The sequence below is a fragment of the Sphaeramia orbicularis genome, chromosome 15, assembly GCF_902148855.1.
Source record: "Sphaeramia orbicularis chromosome 15, fSphaOr1.1, whole genome shotgun sequence".
Taxonomy (NCBI): domain Eukaryota; kingdom Metazoa; phylum Chordata; class Actinopteri; order Kurtiformes; family Apogonidae; genus Sphaeramia; species Sphaeramia orbicularis.
This window is the reverse complement of record NC_043971.1, coordinates 36,272,317-36,290,454: the sequence shown is the minus strand read 5'-3', so window position 1 is coordinate 36,290,454 and position 18,138 is coordinate 36,272,317. Positions and strand designations below refer to the sequence as shown.

Here is an 18,138-nt window from a genome sequence, read left to right as displayed (position 1 = left end):
AGTATATGGTTTCAGCTGGCATTGTGTCCCTTTTAGAAATCTTCAGGAAATGCCTTGTTGCACAACACCACAACTCTTCACAATGCCATCTAATTTAAGTGAAGCAGAAGTGCATCAGTTTCAGACTGCAGGGATGGCAGACTCACAGAGCAATGTGGACCCCCTCCTGCAGATTCTCTGGGACTGGCTGAGGAACCACCACAGCCTGTTAACGTCTCCATTTTTCCCTGTTTTGTTTTCACTCAGTGTTTATTTGAGCTGCTGTCTTCCTTATTTGTGTCTGGATATGCTCTGCTCCAGAATAGCTCTGGTACGTCGCTTCAAGATCCAGCCTCAGAGCCAGGTGACATGGCCAGAGGCTCGGAGCTGCCTGCGCAACATTTTCCACAACCACGCTTGTTTCATTTTCCCTCTGTCTCTCCTGCACTGGTTCTGGAAGCCTCTAGTTTGTCCAAAAATGGCTCCTGACACGCTCTCTGTAGTCGTGGACGTCCTGGCGTGTCTCCTCCTGTTTGACATGCAGTACTTTTTCTGGCATCTGCTGCATCACAACGTGCCCTGGCTCTACTGTTTCTTCCATAAGGAGCACCACTACTACACAGCGCCCTTCACGTTGACCACACAGAACACAGGGGTTTGGGAGCTGCTGAGCCTCAGCTTCTTCACCACACTGAACCCTGCACTCCTGGACTGTCATCCTCTCACTGAGATGCTCTTCTTTGTTGCAAACATCTTTCTGTCGGTGGAGGCTCATTCAGGCTATGATTTCCCCTGGTCTCCACATAGACTGGTGCCTTTTGGACTTTATGGAGGAGCTCGGCATCATGACCTCCACCACCGTCAATTCAGAGTAAACTATGCGCCATATTTTACGCACTGGGACAGACTTTATGGGTCACTGCAGGAAGAAAATATGAAGATAAAGAAATGAAGCACTAATGATGAAGAGTGACTTAAAGTTAATTTAATCCTTTAGCTCCTGACGTGTCTGTGGTGAGCGTTCTGAATGTGTGATTTATTTTAAATATTCCAAAAAATTCAACCGTTTGCTCAAAAGGAATGGGGCGCAAAACACAGAGCAGTGAGTGATACCGACTCACTGTAAAAATAGACAGTTATTTTTTTTATAAAAAAAAACAAAACAAAACATTTTTACACCGTTTTCCTTGTTTTTTGTTTTTACTGTTGTTTGTAGTGTTGTGGTGATTTCCTCTTTTTTTTTTACTTTACTGTTAATGAGTTTCGACCGTGTAACTGCTTTTTGGAGTTCAACCAGGTACCAAAAAGCAGCTGGATTGTTTTAGAAAAAAGAGCCCCAAAACAAAAACTACTGGACCAAAATACAAATACTTGTTGTATGTTCAACATCCTAAATCTCCTGATCTATTGATGTACATTCTGAGTGCCGTATTTAGTAAAAAAGTGTAAAACTTCAATTCTTACATAAGCACATAAGCACAACAGCTTTAATGACGCTGAAACAGACGCAAATTCACAGCATCACTGAAATAATGTCTCAGGGGTTAAAGGGTTCTCAAGACACATGCACAGATGTTGTTTGTAGAAAATTCCTTGATTCTGAGTATGAAACATATGCACATTATTCATTTGTTCATTTATTAACTAAGATGTGATTCTCACAAAACAAGGAAATGCTAATGTTTTTAACCCTTGAAGACCTAGAACTAATTTTATGGTGACTTTCAAGCTAGTCTTCTGTTACATTTAACTTATACTCAGTGATTTATCACCGTTTATTGCTGCCAATGAATGTTATTCTGTGCATTTTCATGTATATAAGTGACTGACCATGTAGATGTTCAGAAAAGCTTAAAGTAAATTCAAAGGTTATGATTTTTAAGAAGAAAAATTGACTTTTTCAACAAAATTTGTGTCTACACCCACTGTAATTTGTAAACCACTACTACTTTAAGAGGTAAATCAATGTTGCAGAACATGATGGTGCTTTCATGTTCACTACGGAGCTTCTGAACATCCAAAAAAGACACATCTGATGCTGCCATAAAGTTGAGAAACTGAATTTGATCTGAATTATTCAAATATATTGATAGGATTAGTGCTTCAGAAGTTATTAAACATTTAATATGAGTAAATGCTGTGGTTACCAGCAGCTGTTTATGTCTTTGAAGGTTCAAACCCGTTTGAGATGTAACCTACTGCTCTGCTGTTCATCTACATGTTACCAAATATTATGGCCTCATTCTGTTGTTACGCATAAATTATTTCCCTGAGAAATAAAATATGTAATAAAATACTTCATGTCTATGATAATATCATTATCAGTGATTACAAGTGAATCAAAGTCAGAAAATATCAGGTATCGCATGAATATTTTCATTCGTTCACGATGAGTCACAGCTGAAATTACTGAACACATACATAGTTTGTCTCTCTCTTTTTTTTTTTTTTTTAGCACTTTTTATTTAGATTTTTGCACAATATAAAACAGAACAAAACATCTGAGACAAGACATAAATAAAAATAAATAAATTACACCACATAGTATTATTATTGTTACAAATATTATACTACATCTATAGATACATTGCCAAATATCAAAATATTCATATATTTGTATACATATGCGCACATCTATATAAATACAAAACACCTCATGCCAGGGCTTATAAGAGCAATTCTCGTCAACAACCCAAAAAGTTTAATTATACAAATAGTATTCGACCATGTGCCATCTCCGCTTAAAAAGATCCATTTTCATTTGTAATGATGCAGTCATTCTCTCCATAGTGTGCACTTGTTTCAGTCTTTGTTTCCATTCTATTACCATTGGTGATTTGACACTCTTCCAATTTACTGTTACTATTTTTTTTCTCTCTTTTTTTTAAAGTTTTTTTTTTTATTAATTATATTTTACTATGAAAAGAATAATAAAGATTGCATTATGCTTCATACTTATTTCATTTTTTGACACAAAATAAGTTTAAATTTGCAATAACCGTGAGAATTTGACTCTTATGCACCTAATAAGACTTGTATTCTTATGACATATGAAATACATCAGCATCCAAAAGCAGAATATCACACAAAAGTATATTTTATGGCGCACACAGTTTTTCAGACTGTGATTTCGTTTTATATCTGAAACAACTTACCTACTTTACAGTAAAAATAACACTGAACAAGCAAAAGGAAAGCAGCTGTTAACCTGGCCTTCATTATAAAGTATTACCAAATGTATTTATACATTTATTTACTGAATTTAACAGTTATTACCACTTCAGAACAATATGGGGACGATATTGTTTCTCATAATCTCAACATGCATAATAGTCACTGATGTTGCAATTCTGGACTGAATGATGAGAAATGAAAGCAGACACAGTAATGAGCGGACCCAACATACCCAGACTGAAAAAGTTTACTTCCTTCCTCATGGATTTACTATAAAGCAACACAATGAAACAGACAAAAATCTACCACCAGCTGTATGCTTTTTTAATATGTCCTGTAAGATTTCACTATAAACTGCAGCCAAAATCCTGGTGAGGGTTGGATATTTCATTAGGGCACCTATAGTTTAGTGATTACGGGTCCTTGGTTTGATTCCCAGTCCCAACTGTCATCCTTCAGTTCTCTAGTGAATTAAGAAATAAAGGCACAAAGCTGCATTTATCCATATTGCATGTTGAAAAGGTAGTTTTTCATGTAGTTTTTTTTGCAGAGGCAAAGAGGTCAGAAAAAGAGGAGGAGAAGGTGATGATCAGTTGGCATTAAGATCATTAGTCCTTCATGTAGAATAGGTTTTAGTAACACAGGATTTTAATTAACCCATAAAGACCCAAACATCCATCACCAAACAAAAGTTGATCTAAACTGTTTAATACCTGTTGATCCACTAATTCTATCAATATGTGTAAATAATTAGTGTGAAATCCAGTTTGTCATCTTTTTATGGTCATCAGATATGACCCAATTGGACGTTCAGAGGCTCTGTAATGAACATGGAAACACCGTCATCTTCTACAACATTGATTCACCAGTAAAACTCATGATGTTGGGTCAATGACAGTGGATGGAGACACTGGGTATGTTCAGTTAATGATATATTTTAATGAAAAAGTCACATTTTCTTTAGTTTTTTGTGTTTTTGATAGAATTACCCTTAACTTTAACCCTTTCATGCACAGTGGTCACTCCAGTGGACAGTTATTCTCCAGCTGTTCTTTTATATATTCATGGGTTTTGTTGTTTTAGTTCCATATCAGCCAACACAGTGGATGCTTATGCATATGTAACTTTGCTGTTCTTGATAAACGTGATCTGCAGTAACATGTGTGAGTGTAAATCAATTGTTATTAGACTGTAATTATCATTTTTTCTTTAACAAAATGGTTTTTTTGTATATTATCTCCATGAAGTGAGTAATAACTAGTATTAGAGTATGTATAAATATGAGAAAACATCAGATTAGTAGCATTAAAAGTGTTTATATTTCATAGTTTTCACTGTATATCAGTAAATACACGTTTCTTTGCTTCAAAAATTAAACGCATCGTATCCATTTGAGTGGACATTTTTGCAGCTCCATGAAAAATAGGTTCATAAAAAGCTGTCAACTGCATTTTTTTTTTTCATGCCTAAATAGGAATAAAAACGGGGGGAAAAAATCATGATTAAGGTTCTCATAATTCATGCATGAAAGGGTTAATTTGAGTGTCAATGAACATATATACATGATCGGTAAATGAAATACAGGAAAACACCTGATTTTCACTTAAAAAAGCAAAATACAGAGCATAATATTGGAGTATATGATGATAAATTACATAAGAAAAGTTAAATATAGAGAAAAAAACTATTTTGGAATTGCCACAAAAGTAACACTGGGTATTTCTGGGTTAAATCCTCAGTAAGTTCTAGTAGTTGTACCAATCATCAAGCAAAACTAATCATTTATATTCAGAAAAAAAATGGAGGAGACACACAATCACACAATATCACTGTAGATGTAGCTGTTTTTCTCAAACTTTTTTTTGTCTTGTTTCTATTGTGGTGCCAGTTGTCAGAGTGAAATACATGACAATAGTATAATGTATTTTTTAATTAAAATAGAAGTGGGTTCAGAGGCTCCATAGTGAACATGGAAACACTGTCATCTTCTACATTATTGATTCACCAGTAAAACCCATGGAGTTGGATCAATGACGGTGGATGGAGACACTTGGTTTATGTTTAGTTCATGATTTATTCTGCTAAAAACAAAACAAAACAAAACAAAAAAAACGTCATTTTTTTTCTTCCGTTTTCTCTGTTTTTGATATAACCCTCAACTTTAATCTGAGCTTTTATGAACATTTTCATGATCAGTAAATTAAACATAGGAATATATCTTATTTATACTGACAAAATGCAAAATACAGAGGATAATATCATGAATGGTGATAAATCACTTAAGAAAGGTTTGATTTAGAGAAAATTTAATTTGGGAACTGACACAAAAGTAGTGCTGGGTTTTTATGGGTTAAGAAAAGAAACTCTTCATCACGTATCATATTATATTATTCTCTGTTTTTCTTTTTTTTACCCTGACAGTGGGTAACCCAATAAAAACAGTTCCGCAGCCCATTTTGGGACCATGTTTTTCCTGACCCTCAGTTAGAGGAAGGCAGCTCTAGAACACTTCTACATCCACCTCATCTGCACCACCTCAAGCATCTTCCCAGAGACTGTCCTCAAGCCCAGCCAGCAGAAATAGCACCAGCAGCATCTACAGTACCATGGAGGAGACCGACCCAGGTACACCAGGTACACTAGACACACCTGTATTCATCCCTTTCATAGACCCACTCCACCCACTTGACCCCCACTGTATTTACTGTGGAGTATACAGTCAAGGACAAAAGTTATTAGACCACCAAAAGTCATCAAAAACAACAGTTATGTAATCAAGTACTAACTCCTGTGTGTATCATGTGACTAAAACAGACAGAAAAGAAAACATGGAATGCCTAAAAGCATTGTTTTTGTCAGTACAATGCCATAGATATTGATGTAAAAACTGAAGTGATTTTGGTTATTATCAAGAAAACATGGAAAATGGATAGATATCAGCTCTGAAATTAACCCTTTCATGCATGAATTATCAGAACCTTAATCAAGATTTTGCTTTTCCTGAGTGTTTTTATTCCTCTTTAGGCATGAAAAAAACGTGATTGTTTTTTTGTTTTTTTCTTATGAACCTATTTTTCATGAAGTTACAAAAATTTCCACTCAGCTGAACACCATGCGTTTAATTTTGAAGCTCAGAAACATGCATTTACTGACATACTGTGTGAAAACTATGAAATAAAAACATTTTTTATCTTCCTGAGACCCAGCAATGCATTTCTGTCCTCTGTAGGGGACAAAAGTATGACAGTTTCACTTAAAAAATGCTGTCCATTGTAATGGACATTCCATTAAAATAAATAAATAAATTAAAAAAAAAAAAAAGTATCAAACAAACAAACAAACAAAAAAATAGTTGTATTATGCGGTTTCCAATCAAAACAATTGTTAAGTGGAAAAAAGCTAAATTTTTCACTTTCGTGGGTCTCGGGAAGTTAATGCTGCTAATCTGATGTTTTCTCACATTTGAACATACTATAATACTAGTTATTACTCACTCAGATAATATGCAAAAAAAAAAAAAAAAATTTCCGTTAATCACAGTCTAATAACAGCTAGCAATTGATTTAGATAAAAGAACAGGAAAGTTACAGTAATGGTTTGAATGTCAGTGTATGGGATGATGCACAAGTGTCCACTGTGTTGGCTAATATGAAACTAAAACAACAAAACCCATGAATATACAAGAGAACAGCTGGAGAACAACTGTCCTTACTCTTATGAGCTCTTTTTGTTGTTATCATTATATTTGTCCAAACAAATGTACCTTTACTTGTACCAGGCATTAAAATGAACAAGAAATTGAAGAAAACAAGGGTGGTCTAATAATTTTTTCCGTGACTGTAGAGTCTGTCTCAGTAAACTGATACAACTGACAGGTGAAACATCCCCAGTAGAGATGAAACGTTATGGCCCTCCAGCAGTTATGAAAATTGCATATGTAAATGGTTAATTCATGAGGATAATATAATTTACTTATGGTTTGCTAAAATTTAGCAATTTTGTAGCTAGTTCCTGTAGTTTGTAAGTATTTGTTATAATACTAATACTAATAAAACTACTAGAGGGTCAAAACACAGTATTCAAAATCTCTCTGACGGGACATTTTAGAGACAATTTGACAGATTAGTGTTGCTAAATGACCCACATTTTTACTTTTAACCTCCTAAGACCCACTGTCCACATTTGTGGACAAGAATTTCACAACTTTATACAAAAAAAAAAAGAAAAGAAAAGAAAACTGTCCACCACAAAGGACATTCCATAAAAACTGTGTCATAAAATGTCATAAAAACTGCATGTGAAACAACTGTTGCATCGTGATGTTTCAAATATAGGCACTTATTTAATAAAAAAAAAAAAACAGAAAAGCTTGTACTTTGCTGACATGTCCTGTGTCTTAGGAGGTTAAATTCATTTTTGCTTAAGTTGGACTATAAGGGATTATCCAAAACAAGGAGCTACTTTATATTGAAATAAATGTGGGAATGGCAATCAATTAAAGTTCGCTCTCTGATGGGACATTACTGTGTTTTGACCCTAGAACAGAACAGAATAGCTCTGTTGTCATTGTAAGGCAGATAATGAAATGATTGTACATCTGTGGATGTTAAAAACACAGACCCACAGACTTAACAGCACAGAACAATAAATGTGACCTGTAAAAAATAGAAAATGTACACTATACAGACGTCTACTACTACTACTATAAATATGCAACATACATAATCTGAACCATGCATGACCTTTTGTTGGTTTCAGGAGGATCGTGTCATGGCTGTATTTGTCTCCTCTGGTTAGACGATGGTTTGCCTCAAGAGGAAGCTGACATTTCAAGCAACTTTCACTAAAACACTTATTCAAGGAGGAAATTACTTAAATGAAAATACTTTGTCAAGTACCAAAATGTCCTCCGCTGTTTATTTGTTCTCTTCCCAGTACCTCGTCTCATTCTTATTTATCTTCCAGTAACATTTCATGAATTACATGGTAAACTTAATGACTGTTTTGTTGTGACCTGAATGAGCCATGACGACACATTCAACAACTGCTTTTAATAGTCATTTATTTAGTTCAGATACAGAATAAAAATCTGTCTTAAAATAATTACTTAACAGAACAATGCTATTCCATCACTTTTTAAATGAAAATGGTAATTGCACTCCTGTAGCATTATATAATCTTGGCAATAATTTCACATATTAAAAGGTAAATTACACAATCTATTTTTTTTTTTTTTTTTGCCAAACAGAAACAAAGAACAACAAGCCATGCATCAACCACATATCATCTGTATCAGGCAGTTGTATTACATTATACTGTAACCTTTAACTGGCTTCAAGTAAACAAGCATAAAAATCCAACACACATACTCTCACACAACAAATACATTCATATGACATTATACAATGTTGAATTTTACATCTTAAAAGTGAGAAATTAACCTGAGTTCAACTTAAAGAAAAATACATATAAATGTTTTGTAAACAATCTATGCCAATGGTAAAGACACATGACATTTTAAGGGCTTACTATGTACAATCATAATAATAATATATAATAACACTAATAATGTGGCTTAAACACAAATTAGTGCGTCAAATTGTATCATGTTTAGTTCAAGGTATTGAAGCAAAATGATGCCAGTTCAAGTACAAGCAAAAAGGCATACTAAATCCATATTTATACAATTAAGACATCATGTAAACATCCCAAACTGTACAATCACAGTAAAGGTTCATATACAGCAGGCAGACAATACTTCCTAATCAATGTTCACAACCTCAGCAGGTGGATGTGAGCTATCAGAGTTGCCAACACTTAATATTTCCATTACTCTCTCTGCTTTGCCCTTTTTGCTACTTTTTCTTAGACGCTGAATCAGTTTCCTCGAGGCTTCTCTCCCCTCTGCCTCTGCCCAGACCCCAAGGAGGCGTATTGTCCGCTCCTGACTATCTTGACGATAGTCCAGCTCAAGTGACTCAATAATACCGATCGGTATGTTGCTACCCATTGCTATGTTCCTCATGTCCGTCCATCCTATCTCTGGTGCAATGTCAGGGATGTAACGTTTCAGATTTTCATTGACTGTTGATATGAAATGTGGGGAAAGAAAGGAATTAATACAAAGAAAAACAGAAATGCACTGATCAAGCACAATTAAATAGGCTATATGTAGTATTTCTGCTTTCAAGTGTTACAAAAACAACCTAAAATTATCACTAAAGTGTTCAGAATAAGGAGCTATAAAGATAACTTTAAGATACTAATGTACTGGATCGTAGAGATATGAACTGAAATATTCACACCAACTGTCTGGTAGATTTATGTGACCACTAGGAGTAGTGAGTTACTCTGTGGGTGTCCCGTGGTGAGGGAAACTAACACCACAGGGCCTTTGACAAAAGGCTCAGAAAGTGACAAGATGGGATGAGAAGCACTAAGAAACAACTTTTAGAGTCAAAGAAAGTGACAAAGTAATAAAAGCTAGAAGCACTGTTGTTTTGACCACTGGACACAGCTGTAAATAGGGTTTGATGCTGAAATAACAGCGTTTCTTCTTCACAGGTGAGTTTAATTATGAGTATTATGAAGGTATAAAGTTATTATATGATGTTATCTTTCAGTTCACTGTTTGTTGATTCATGGTTCAGACTAAACTGTGATAGTTCTGACCCTGTTTGGATGATTCCAAACAGATCTTTAGTGAAGCTACTGAACACAAACCATGACAAGTGTTTGTCCTGGAGGATTCTGTTGGGTTCTGTAAATTGGCTTGAGAGCCTGGTTTTGACCAGCTCTATATGTAAAGTGTCATGAGAACTTTTGTTACGATTTGGTGCTATATAAATAAAATTTGATTGATTGATTGAAACCATACAAAAAATGGAGGTGATCTGTGGTTTTACTCTAGTGGCTGGTTTCTGTCTAAAACAGAGCTAAGTTAACAGAGCTAAACTATCTACTGATGCAGCATTTGGAGATTATAAGAGTGTTATTTATTTGTACAGCTGTCACTGTGGTGGCTATAGTGGCCTTCTTAATATATGTCCAAAAAACCTCATTTCAACCATTTCAACCTTGGTAATGAAGTTAAGTCTAGGTTTAGGGCCTGCAGTTAAGAACAGAGTAAGAATGGGCAGGGCAGAGTATTCAATATGCAGTTTTATGCTACGTTTCCGCTGCGTGGTACTGGCTCGACTTGACTTGGCTTGGCCTTTTTGCGCTTCCATTATGAAAAAGGACCTGGAATCTGGTACCCGGTACTAGAGGAACTAGAGGTACTAAACCGTGACGTATAACACTAAAGAGCACTGATTGGTCAGACAGTTTTCTCTGTGACCCGCCATTTTTACAAAAAACAGATACGGAAGTGGACAGTAAATATAGAGGTAGGTTAATCCACATGATAACCGCCCAAAACTACACCATGGTCGGTCGAGGAGATTCAGTCTTTGGTGGCCAACGTAAAAATTCAGACGAGTGAGTTTATCAGCAACTCTCTGAGCAGATGACACGGAAATAATGCGCCGCATTGCTATGATGTCCAGGTACTGTAATCAGTAGTATCCTGTAATGCAAACGGTCTCCAGGAATACCTATTTGAGCCAAGCTGAGCTGAGTTGAGCTGGTTCCACGTAGTGGAAACGCGGCAATAGTGGTCCATCTTCAAAACAGTTTCATAACAGCACTGTAACATCTGTTTAGTCAGATTCTCTTAACACCTTTCTAAAGCCATTAGGAATTCTGCTTCACATCGTTCCTTGACTTTATAACCTCTTACACTTAAGTCAAGGACAAATGGTTGAGAAAAATAAACAAACAAATGTGACAAACTCAAGCATAACATTTAGAGAAAAACATTAGTAGAATGACGGTGACAATAGTCTGTACACAAAGATACCACTTCACCTGACAAACTGATATTCTAAAGTCTTACCATTAAGATGTTCCATCTCCTGTAAGAAACAAATGCAAAATGTACATAAGTTTACATCTCCATGGGTGAAAAATCATCAAATAATTTCACACTGCACAGAGATATAACACAACGGTACCAACAGAGAGCATGCAACAGCAACAACACTGAGGTTTCCATGAACTAACCTGTTCTTCCTACAGCAAGGGAAAGCTATGCAATGTCAGAGGAGAAAGGTTCACGATACGTGCGTATGACAGCGAGTGTGTAGATGTGTGTGGGAATAAATATAAGACTGAAAAACAGACTAAACGTGTTGCAGCTCTTCAGAGTTTAAAAAGCTGGAGAAACACTTACCTGTTCATGGTGTACGACACCATTATTCGAGGAGTCTGAGTCTTTCTTTCCACAACATGGGACTTTAAACAAAGATGAAGAACATGATGATTAAACACAAGTCTGACTTAAACTGAATGAGAAATGGGCCACAGCTTCTAGAGATACAGTGCCCTCTAGTGGTGATATTAGAAACAGTCACATTGAAGTTAAGATACTCACAAGTTTTTCTTTTCATCCAAAGGAAAACTCCAACGCCAATGAAAGCAGGTAGAATGAAGAATATGCCCACTCCTATTCCAACATTATTTCCTGAAACAAAAAAACATAGACACAACATTTTACAACAGGTAAAATCATGCCACGTTTTCTATAGTCATTGAATTCATTGTGGTTTTCAATAATGGGAACAAATACCTTGTGGTTCGTTGCAGATTGTGTTATTGGTAGGTGAACACTTTACTTTGACACCCACACCTGGATCACATCTTGAACCAAAAACAACACAGAACAGGTCAATAATGCGACAAAGACATGTATAGTATTGCATGATTTATCTTTAGTAAGAACGTGGTTTTTTTCATGTTGTGGAACTTACACTGTACATGGCCTGCATTCCGTACAGGGATCAGTGTCACTGATGCAATAATGGTGGTCTTTACATTTACAAACAGTGTCGCTTGTACGAGTACAGTTAGTAGCCGCCTCCAGATTAGCTGAAAGACCCAAATGATTTATGTTATATGGTGTGAGGTAATCACATACAGTGCATTATCGTTTATTCACTTGATTATAGCCATTATACTGTACATTTTAAATGAGACAGACAGTGGAAGAGTCTCTGAAATTGTGCAAACTTTAACTGTGTTGTTCTGCTTGTACTTGACAAAAGACACTCCAAAAACATCTGTCCCACCGAGTTGTGAGCAGGGTCTGCAGGGTTCACAAGTCGTCAGGGAATTAGGGACGCTGCTGAACGTGTTGTCCTCGCAGAGGTCACATTCACTCTCAGTTCTTGGGGTGCTGCAGTGCTCCTTCAGCTTTAAGCCTACAACAGACCCCAGAAAAAGGGAAAAAGATAAAATCAGTTCAGGATGGTTTTACATGAGATCATACTGTAGTTTTTTTCCCTTCTACAGGTGGGTATGAATGGAAAAATCCGGGGAGCACCATTTTAAAGTGGACAAAATACTACCTGGATATATACTTAGATCTAGCATTCAGCACGCAGTAAAAAATAATAACCCATCTGCCATTCAGTACTTACCAGCACCACACTTACAACAGGTCCTTCCTTCATAAGTATACTCTTCACATGCCTGCCTTCTCTCACGACTTTGTTTACGTTGAGAAGAATGAATGGCCCTAAAACACATAAATAACAAGGCATTATACACAGTAAGAAGGAATAAAAATGTAAAAATTGCATAAATTCTCAATTACAAAATGTGATATGTTTATTTTTAAGTATGGTGAACTATCAGTGTTTTAATGTTGTAATAATCATAATAATGGATTACATTTCTATAGTGCTTCTATGCTCTCACACTCACACTCTGATGGTGGTAAACGATTGCCACAGCTGCCCTGGGGCAGGCTGACAGAAGCGTGGCTGCCAATTCACGCCAAACGGCCCCTCCGACCACCACAAAACATTCACATATGTGTGTGACACTGGAGGCAAGGTGGGTTAAGTGTCTTGCCCAAGGACACAACGGCACATGACTGGGACAGAGTGGGACCGGGACGAAGCCTTCAGTTATTGGATGACCCACTCTATCTTCTGAGCCATGGCCATATATACTGATGCAGAAGATATATTATTGGCCAAACATCCGTATAACCCTCTGTCAGCCTTGTTAACTGGCACTGGTATCAATAAATAAGATATATCATCAAAACTAGTGTCGTTAAATTAAAGACTGCTTCATAAACTTACATGATTTTATTTTTGTTCAAAGACAATATGATAAAGGCCTCAAGATATTATTATCTTTTTATATAATAATTATTTCTTTGGTTCCTTGTACAAAATACAGTACCACAAAAACAAAATTAACGAATAGGAAATAACAGTGACATCAGTCAAACTGGCCTTTCATTTACATGTTTAAGCTGCAATTTTATACTGATGTGACTGATGTGTATTTTAATTTAAAAAAAAAAAAAAACACCTAACAAAAAAACCCCCAAAACAACCTTTACCCTACCATATCCTCCTGAGACCCAGCAATGCATTTTTGTCCTCTGTAGGGGACAAAAGTTTGACAGTTTTACTTCCATTAAAAAATAAATAAAAATAATTCTTAAATGTATCTCAAAAAATGTTGCATTATGCAGTTTCCAATCAAGACAGTTGTTTAATGTCCAAAAGCAAACATTTTCACTTTCCTGGGTCTCAGGAAGGTATAAATAAATGGTAAAGAAAAATATTAACAGTACAATAGAACAGTCTGTCTGTAGGCCATCATTATGTCTGATATATTTACAAAACATAGTGAGCACACAAATGCAATTTTTACACCTTAATGATGTTAACATACAAGATAAAGGAAATACAACAGGATTCAGGCAAAAAAACCCAAAACAGTTTCTTCACATCAAAGGATCAAATAGATCCTGTAGAAGCCATTCAGTTCTGATATTTCGTGTATTGTTAATATTGAGCATATTTTTCCTTTTGTATGTGAAGTAAAAGAGACTTAGAAATAAGGTCCTAAAAACCCTGAAAACCCCCCACAAAACTAACTGCAGTCAAGCCAGCTGACTCTCCTTTTTGCGAAGTCAGTCCAACCGCTCTAACATTTCCAGTGCTCCCGTATTACAGACTTTACGGTATATATGTATTAAGCTAAAATGCTAACATTTACAATGTTCATTTCATTAAAAATAAGGAAATTTTTCAAATGTAAGAAAAAGAGGTGTAACTCAACCAGCCCATGTAGTACTATGATCCTGCACTGATTTTAAGTCAATAGGTCACATGACCCGGAAGCTACTGAGTTGAAATGCTAATATTTATATAAAAAAAAAAATCATGAAAAATAGCAACAGTGTTAAAACATCCCAAAAAAGACCTTAACTTGTTCAGCAAATGCCGTACTACAATCCTGCAGTCATTTTGGGTCAATAGGTCACATGACCTTGAAGCTATTGAGCTAAAATGCTAATATTTACACTAAAAAATCATTAAAAATAGCAACAGTGTTAAAACGTCACAAAAAGGACCGTAACCCGTTCAACCAGTACCGTACTACAATCCTGCAGTGATTTTGAGTCAATAGGTCACATGATCTGGAAGCTATTGAGCTAAAATGCTAATATTTACATTAAAAAAAAATCATTAATAATAGCAACAGTGTTAAAAAAAACACCAAACAACAGTATGGCATTGGCTGAAAGAGTTACAGTCTTTTTTTGTGATGTTTTAACACTGTTGCTATTTTTAATGATTTTTTAAATGTAAACATTAGCATTTTAGCTCAATAGCTTCCAGGTCATGTGACTTATTGACCCAAAATCACTGCAGGATTGTACCAGTACACTGGCTGAATGAGTTACAGTCATTTTTGTGATGTTTTAACACTGTTGCTATTTTTAATCATTTTTTTAATATAAATATTAGCATTTTAGCTCAATAGCTTCCAGGTCCTGTGACCTATTGACCCAAAATCACCGCAGGATTGTAGCAGTACACTGGCTAAATGAGTTACAGTCATTTTTGTGATGTTTTAACACTGTTGCTATTATTAAGAATTTTTTTTAGTGTAAATATTAGCATTTCAGCTCAATAGCTTCCAGGTCATGTGACCTATTGACCCAAAATCACTGCAGGATTGTAGTATGGTACTGGCTGAACGAGTTACAGTAATTTTTGTGACGTTTTAATACTGTTGCTATTTTTAATGATTTTTTAGTGTAAATATTAGCATTTTAACTGAATAGCTTCCAGGTCATGTGACCTATTGACCCAAAATGACTGCAGGATTGTAGTACGGCATTTGCTGAATGAGTTAAGGTCTTTTTTGTGATGTTTTAACACTGTTGCTATTTTTAATGATTTTTTTTAGTGTAAATATTAGCATTTCAACTCAATAGCTTCCAGGTCATGTGACCTATTGACTCAAAATCAGTGCAGGATCATAGTACTACATGGGCTGGTTGAGTTACACCTCTTTTTATTACATTTGAAAAATTTCCTTATTTTTAATGAAATGAACATTGTAAATGTTAGCATTTTAGCTCAATACAAGATAAACATTTATTGAAGAGATGGAAACAAAATGTTTTAATCTGTCCAAAGGGTCTGGGGTGTATCCTGAATCACCGCTGCCAGCAAACACGTACGGCAAGTCACCGCGGACGATATAATGGTTAAAAACCAGTGAAGACTCACTCTGACACGTCTGTTTATTGCCCATCAATAACCCACATTTTATTTTGAAAACCGGAAGATGGTCCACGCTGTAGCATCCTAGCGCTGACTTTCTCAACCACCTCCGTGTATTTACCGTCAAGTCTGTAATACGGGAGCACTTGAAATGTTAGAGCGGCTGGACTGACTTCGCAAAAAGGAGAGTCAGCTTGGCTTGACTGCAGTCAGAACTAAAGATGGCCTGAGACTTAAGTCATCATTTAATTATTATTTCATACATAGGACGTGCACTGTTTGTAAGTAAAGCTGAAAAAATATAAGAAACGGGAAGTGAAAGTAAGCTCATTTCCGTCACAAGAATTAACATCTTTTACTAAACGATAAAAAAAATAACGCTTGTGATATAACTTTACACAAACCTACTTGCTAATGTTAACCTAGCTATTAACTTAAGATAGCTCGATTTTAAAAGTAGTAGCTAGTCATCGATTTAACACTGGAGCTAACCGGTTAGCCTCGCTAGCACAGTGACACACCTAAGCCTGTCTACCTAAAGCTATTTGACATCTATATTAAACAGACCACAAATTAATCCTAAACATAGCTACGTCATTCCAAGTCAGGGTTTAGCTGAAACTTCTGTAGTTTAAGATAACTAAGTCCAACAACAGGTGACAGCTGAAGTTAACCTTGAAAGAACCACGAACTACTTAATAGTTAATAACATTTATTCAGTACAGTACAGTATTTATATGTGTAAAACTGGAGTTACTTACAATGACAGGCCGACGAAGATCAAAACAAAGGTAAATATTATTGGAATTCTGGACTTTTTTCGAGCCATCACGCAGTATAAAATAAGTGAGTTTAAGGGCGTCAAGACCAGACTCGTGTTTCTTAAGGACTTTCCTGTTTGTTTTTTTTTCGTCTGTTTTCAGTTTCGGTCTGAATCAATTTCCGGGATTTTTTTTTTTTTTTTTTTTTTTTTAACTACATTCAAAGTAACAGGCTACATCCATGAGTTCAGATAATGTAGCTTAACAAAAAAAAAAAAAAAAAAGAAAAAAAAAAGAAGGGTTTGACTTCTTTTTATTGAAATACAATGAAATGTTTGTAAAAAGATTAAGGAAAGTCATTAATAGCAGTGTTTCCTGTAAATATGTATATATATGTGGCTTGTGGAAACAGGGTTACATACAGGAACTATTGTTAAAAAAAAAAAAAAAAAGACAATAAAATAGAAAATGTGATATAATTCATCCTTTAGTGCTTGATTTTATTATTTACATTATGATTAACCCTTTCATGCAATTATGAGAGCCTTAATCAAGATTTTATTTTTCCTAAGTGTTTTTATTCCTCTTTAGACATGAAAAAAAAGTGATTGAAAAGTTTTTATGAACCTATTTATCATGGAGTTACAAAAATGTCCATTAGGCTGAACATCATTCGTTTAATTTTTTAGGCAAAGAAACATGTATTTACTGTCATACTGTGTGAAAACTATCTATCTATCTATCTATCTATCTATCTATCTATCTATCTATCTATCTATCTATCTATCTATCTATCTATCTATCTATCTATCTATCTATCTATCTATCTATCTATCTATCTATCTATCTATCTATCTATCTATCTATATTTTAAATGCTGCTAATCTGATGTTTTCTCACATTTTAACATACTATAATACTAGCTATTACTTAGATAATATGCAAAAAAAAAAAAAAAAAAGTTTTAAAAGACACTGTTCATTACAATCTAATTGATTTACACTCAAATATGTAACTGCAGATCAAGTTTATCAAGAACAGGAAAGTTACAGTAATAGTATGAATGTCAGTGTATGGGATGATGCATAAGTGTCCACTGTGTTGGTTGATATGAAACTAAAACAACAAAATCCATGAATATACAAGAGAACAGCTGTAGAAATACTGTCCACTGTAGTGACCACTGTGCATGAAAGGGTTAATATTACTGATCTACAGGTTGTTGTTTTATATACACTTCCAGTCAAAAGTTTGGACTCACCTGGTTTTTCTTTATTTTCATGACTGTTTACATTGTAGATTCTCACTGAAGGCATCAAAACTATATATAACACATATGGAATTATGTAGTTTAAAAAAAGTCTGACATAACTCAAAGCATGTTTTATCTTCTAGATTCTTCAAAATAGCCACATTTTACTTTTATTACTGCTTTGCACATTCTTGTCATTCTCTTGTTGAGCTTCATGAGGTAGTCACCTGAAATGTTTTCCAGCAGTCTTGAAGGAGTTCCCAGTGATGCTGAGCACTTGTTGTCCATCTGTGGTCCATTTCATGTAATTTAAATGAGAAGGTGAGTCCAA

The 18,138-nt window shown here is 35.2% G+C and overlaps 2 protein-coding genes across 2 annotated transcripts; one reads left to right on the top strand and one right to left on the bottom strand.

Moving 5' to 3' along the window:
- On the top strand, nt 1–931 carry ch25h (cholesterol 25-hydroxylase). Its single transcript, XM_030155443.1, has one exon. The coding sequence runs from the start codon at nt 50–52 to the stop codon at nt 929–931; it is 882 nt and encodes a 293-aa protein (XP_030011303.1). The 5' UTR covers nt 1–49.
- A 7,390-nt stretch (nt 932–8,321) lies between these two features.
- On the bottom strand, nt 8,322–16,696 carry fas (Fas cell surface death receptor). The gene is made up of 9 exons (XM_030155207.1): nt 16,556–16,696; nt 12,672–12,769; nt 12,321–12,452; nt 12,003–12,120; nt 11,822–11,892; nt 11,627–11,716; nt 11,426–11,487; nt 11,090–11,108; nt 8,322–9,237 (listed from the first exon to the last, which is right to left on the bottom strand). The coding sequence occupies exons 1-9, from the start codon at nt 16,621–16,623 to the stop codon at nt 8,915–8,917; spliced, it is 981 nt and encodes a 326-aa protein (XP_030011067.1). The 5' UTR covers nt 16,624–16,696; the 3' UTR covers nt 8,322–8,914.
- Nucleotides 16,697–18,138: the final 1,442 nt, after the last annotated feature.

Coding starts and splice junctions, on each gene's coding strand:
- ch25h (XM_030155443.1), top strand. CDS start 50: ATGCCTTGTTGCACAACACCACAACTCTTCACAATGCCATCTAATTTA.
- fas (XM_030155207.1), bottom strand. CDS start 16,623: ATGGCTCGAAAAAAGTCCAGAATTCCAATAATATTTACCTTTGTTTTG. Junction 12,770..16,555: donor ATCTTCGTCGGCCTGTCATT/GTAAGTAACTCC, acceptor TATGTGTTTTAG/GGCCATTCATTCTTCTCAAC. Junction 11,488..11,626: donor TTGGATGAAAAGAAAAACTT/GTGAGTATCTTA, acceptor CTTTGTTTAAAG/TCCCATGTTGTGGAAAGAAA.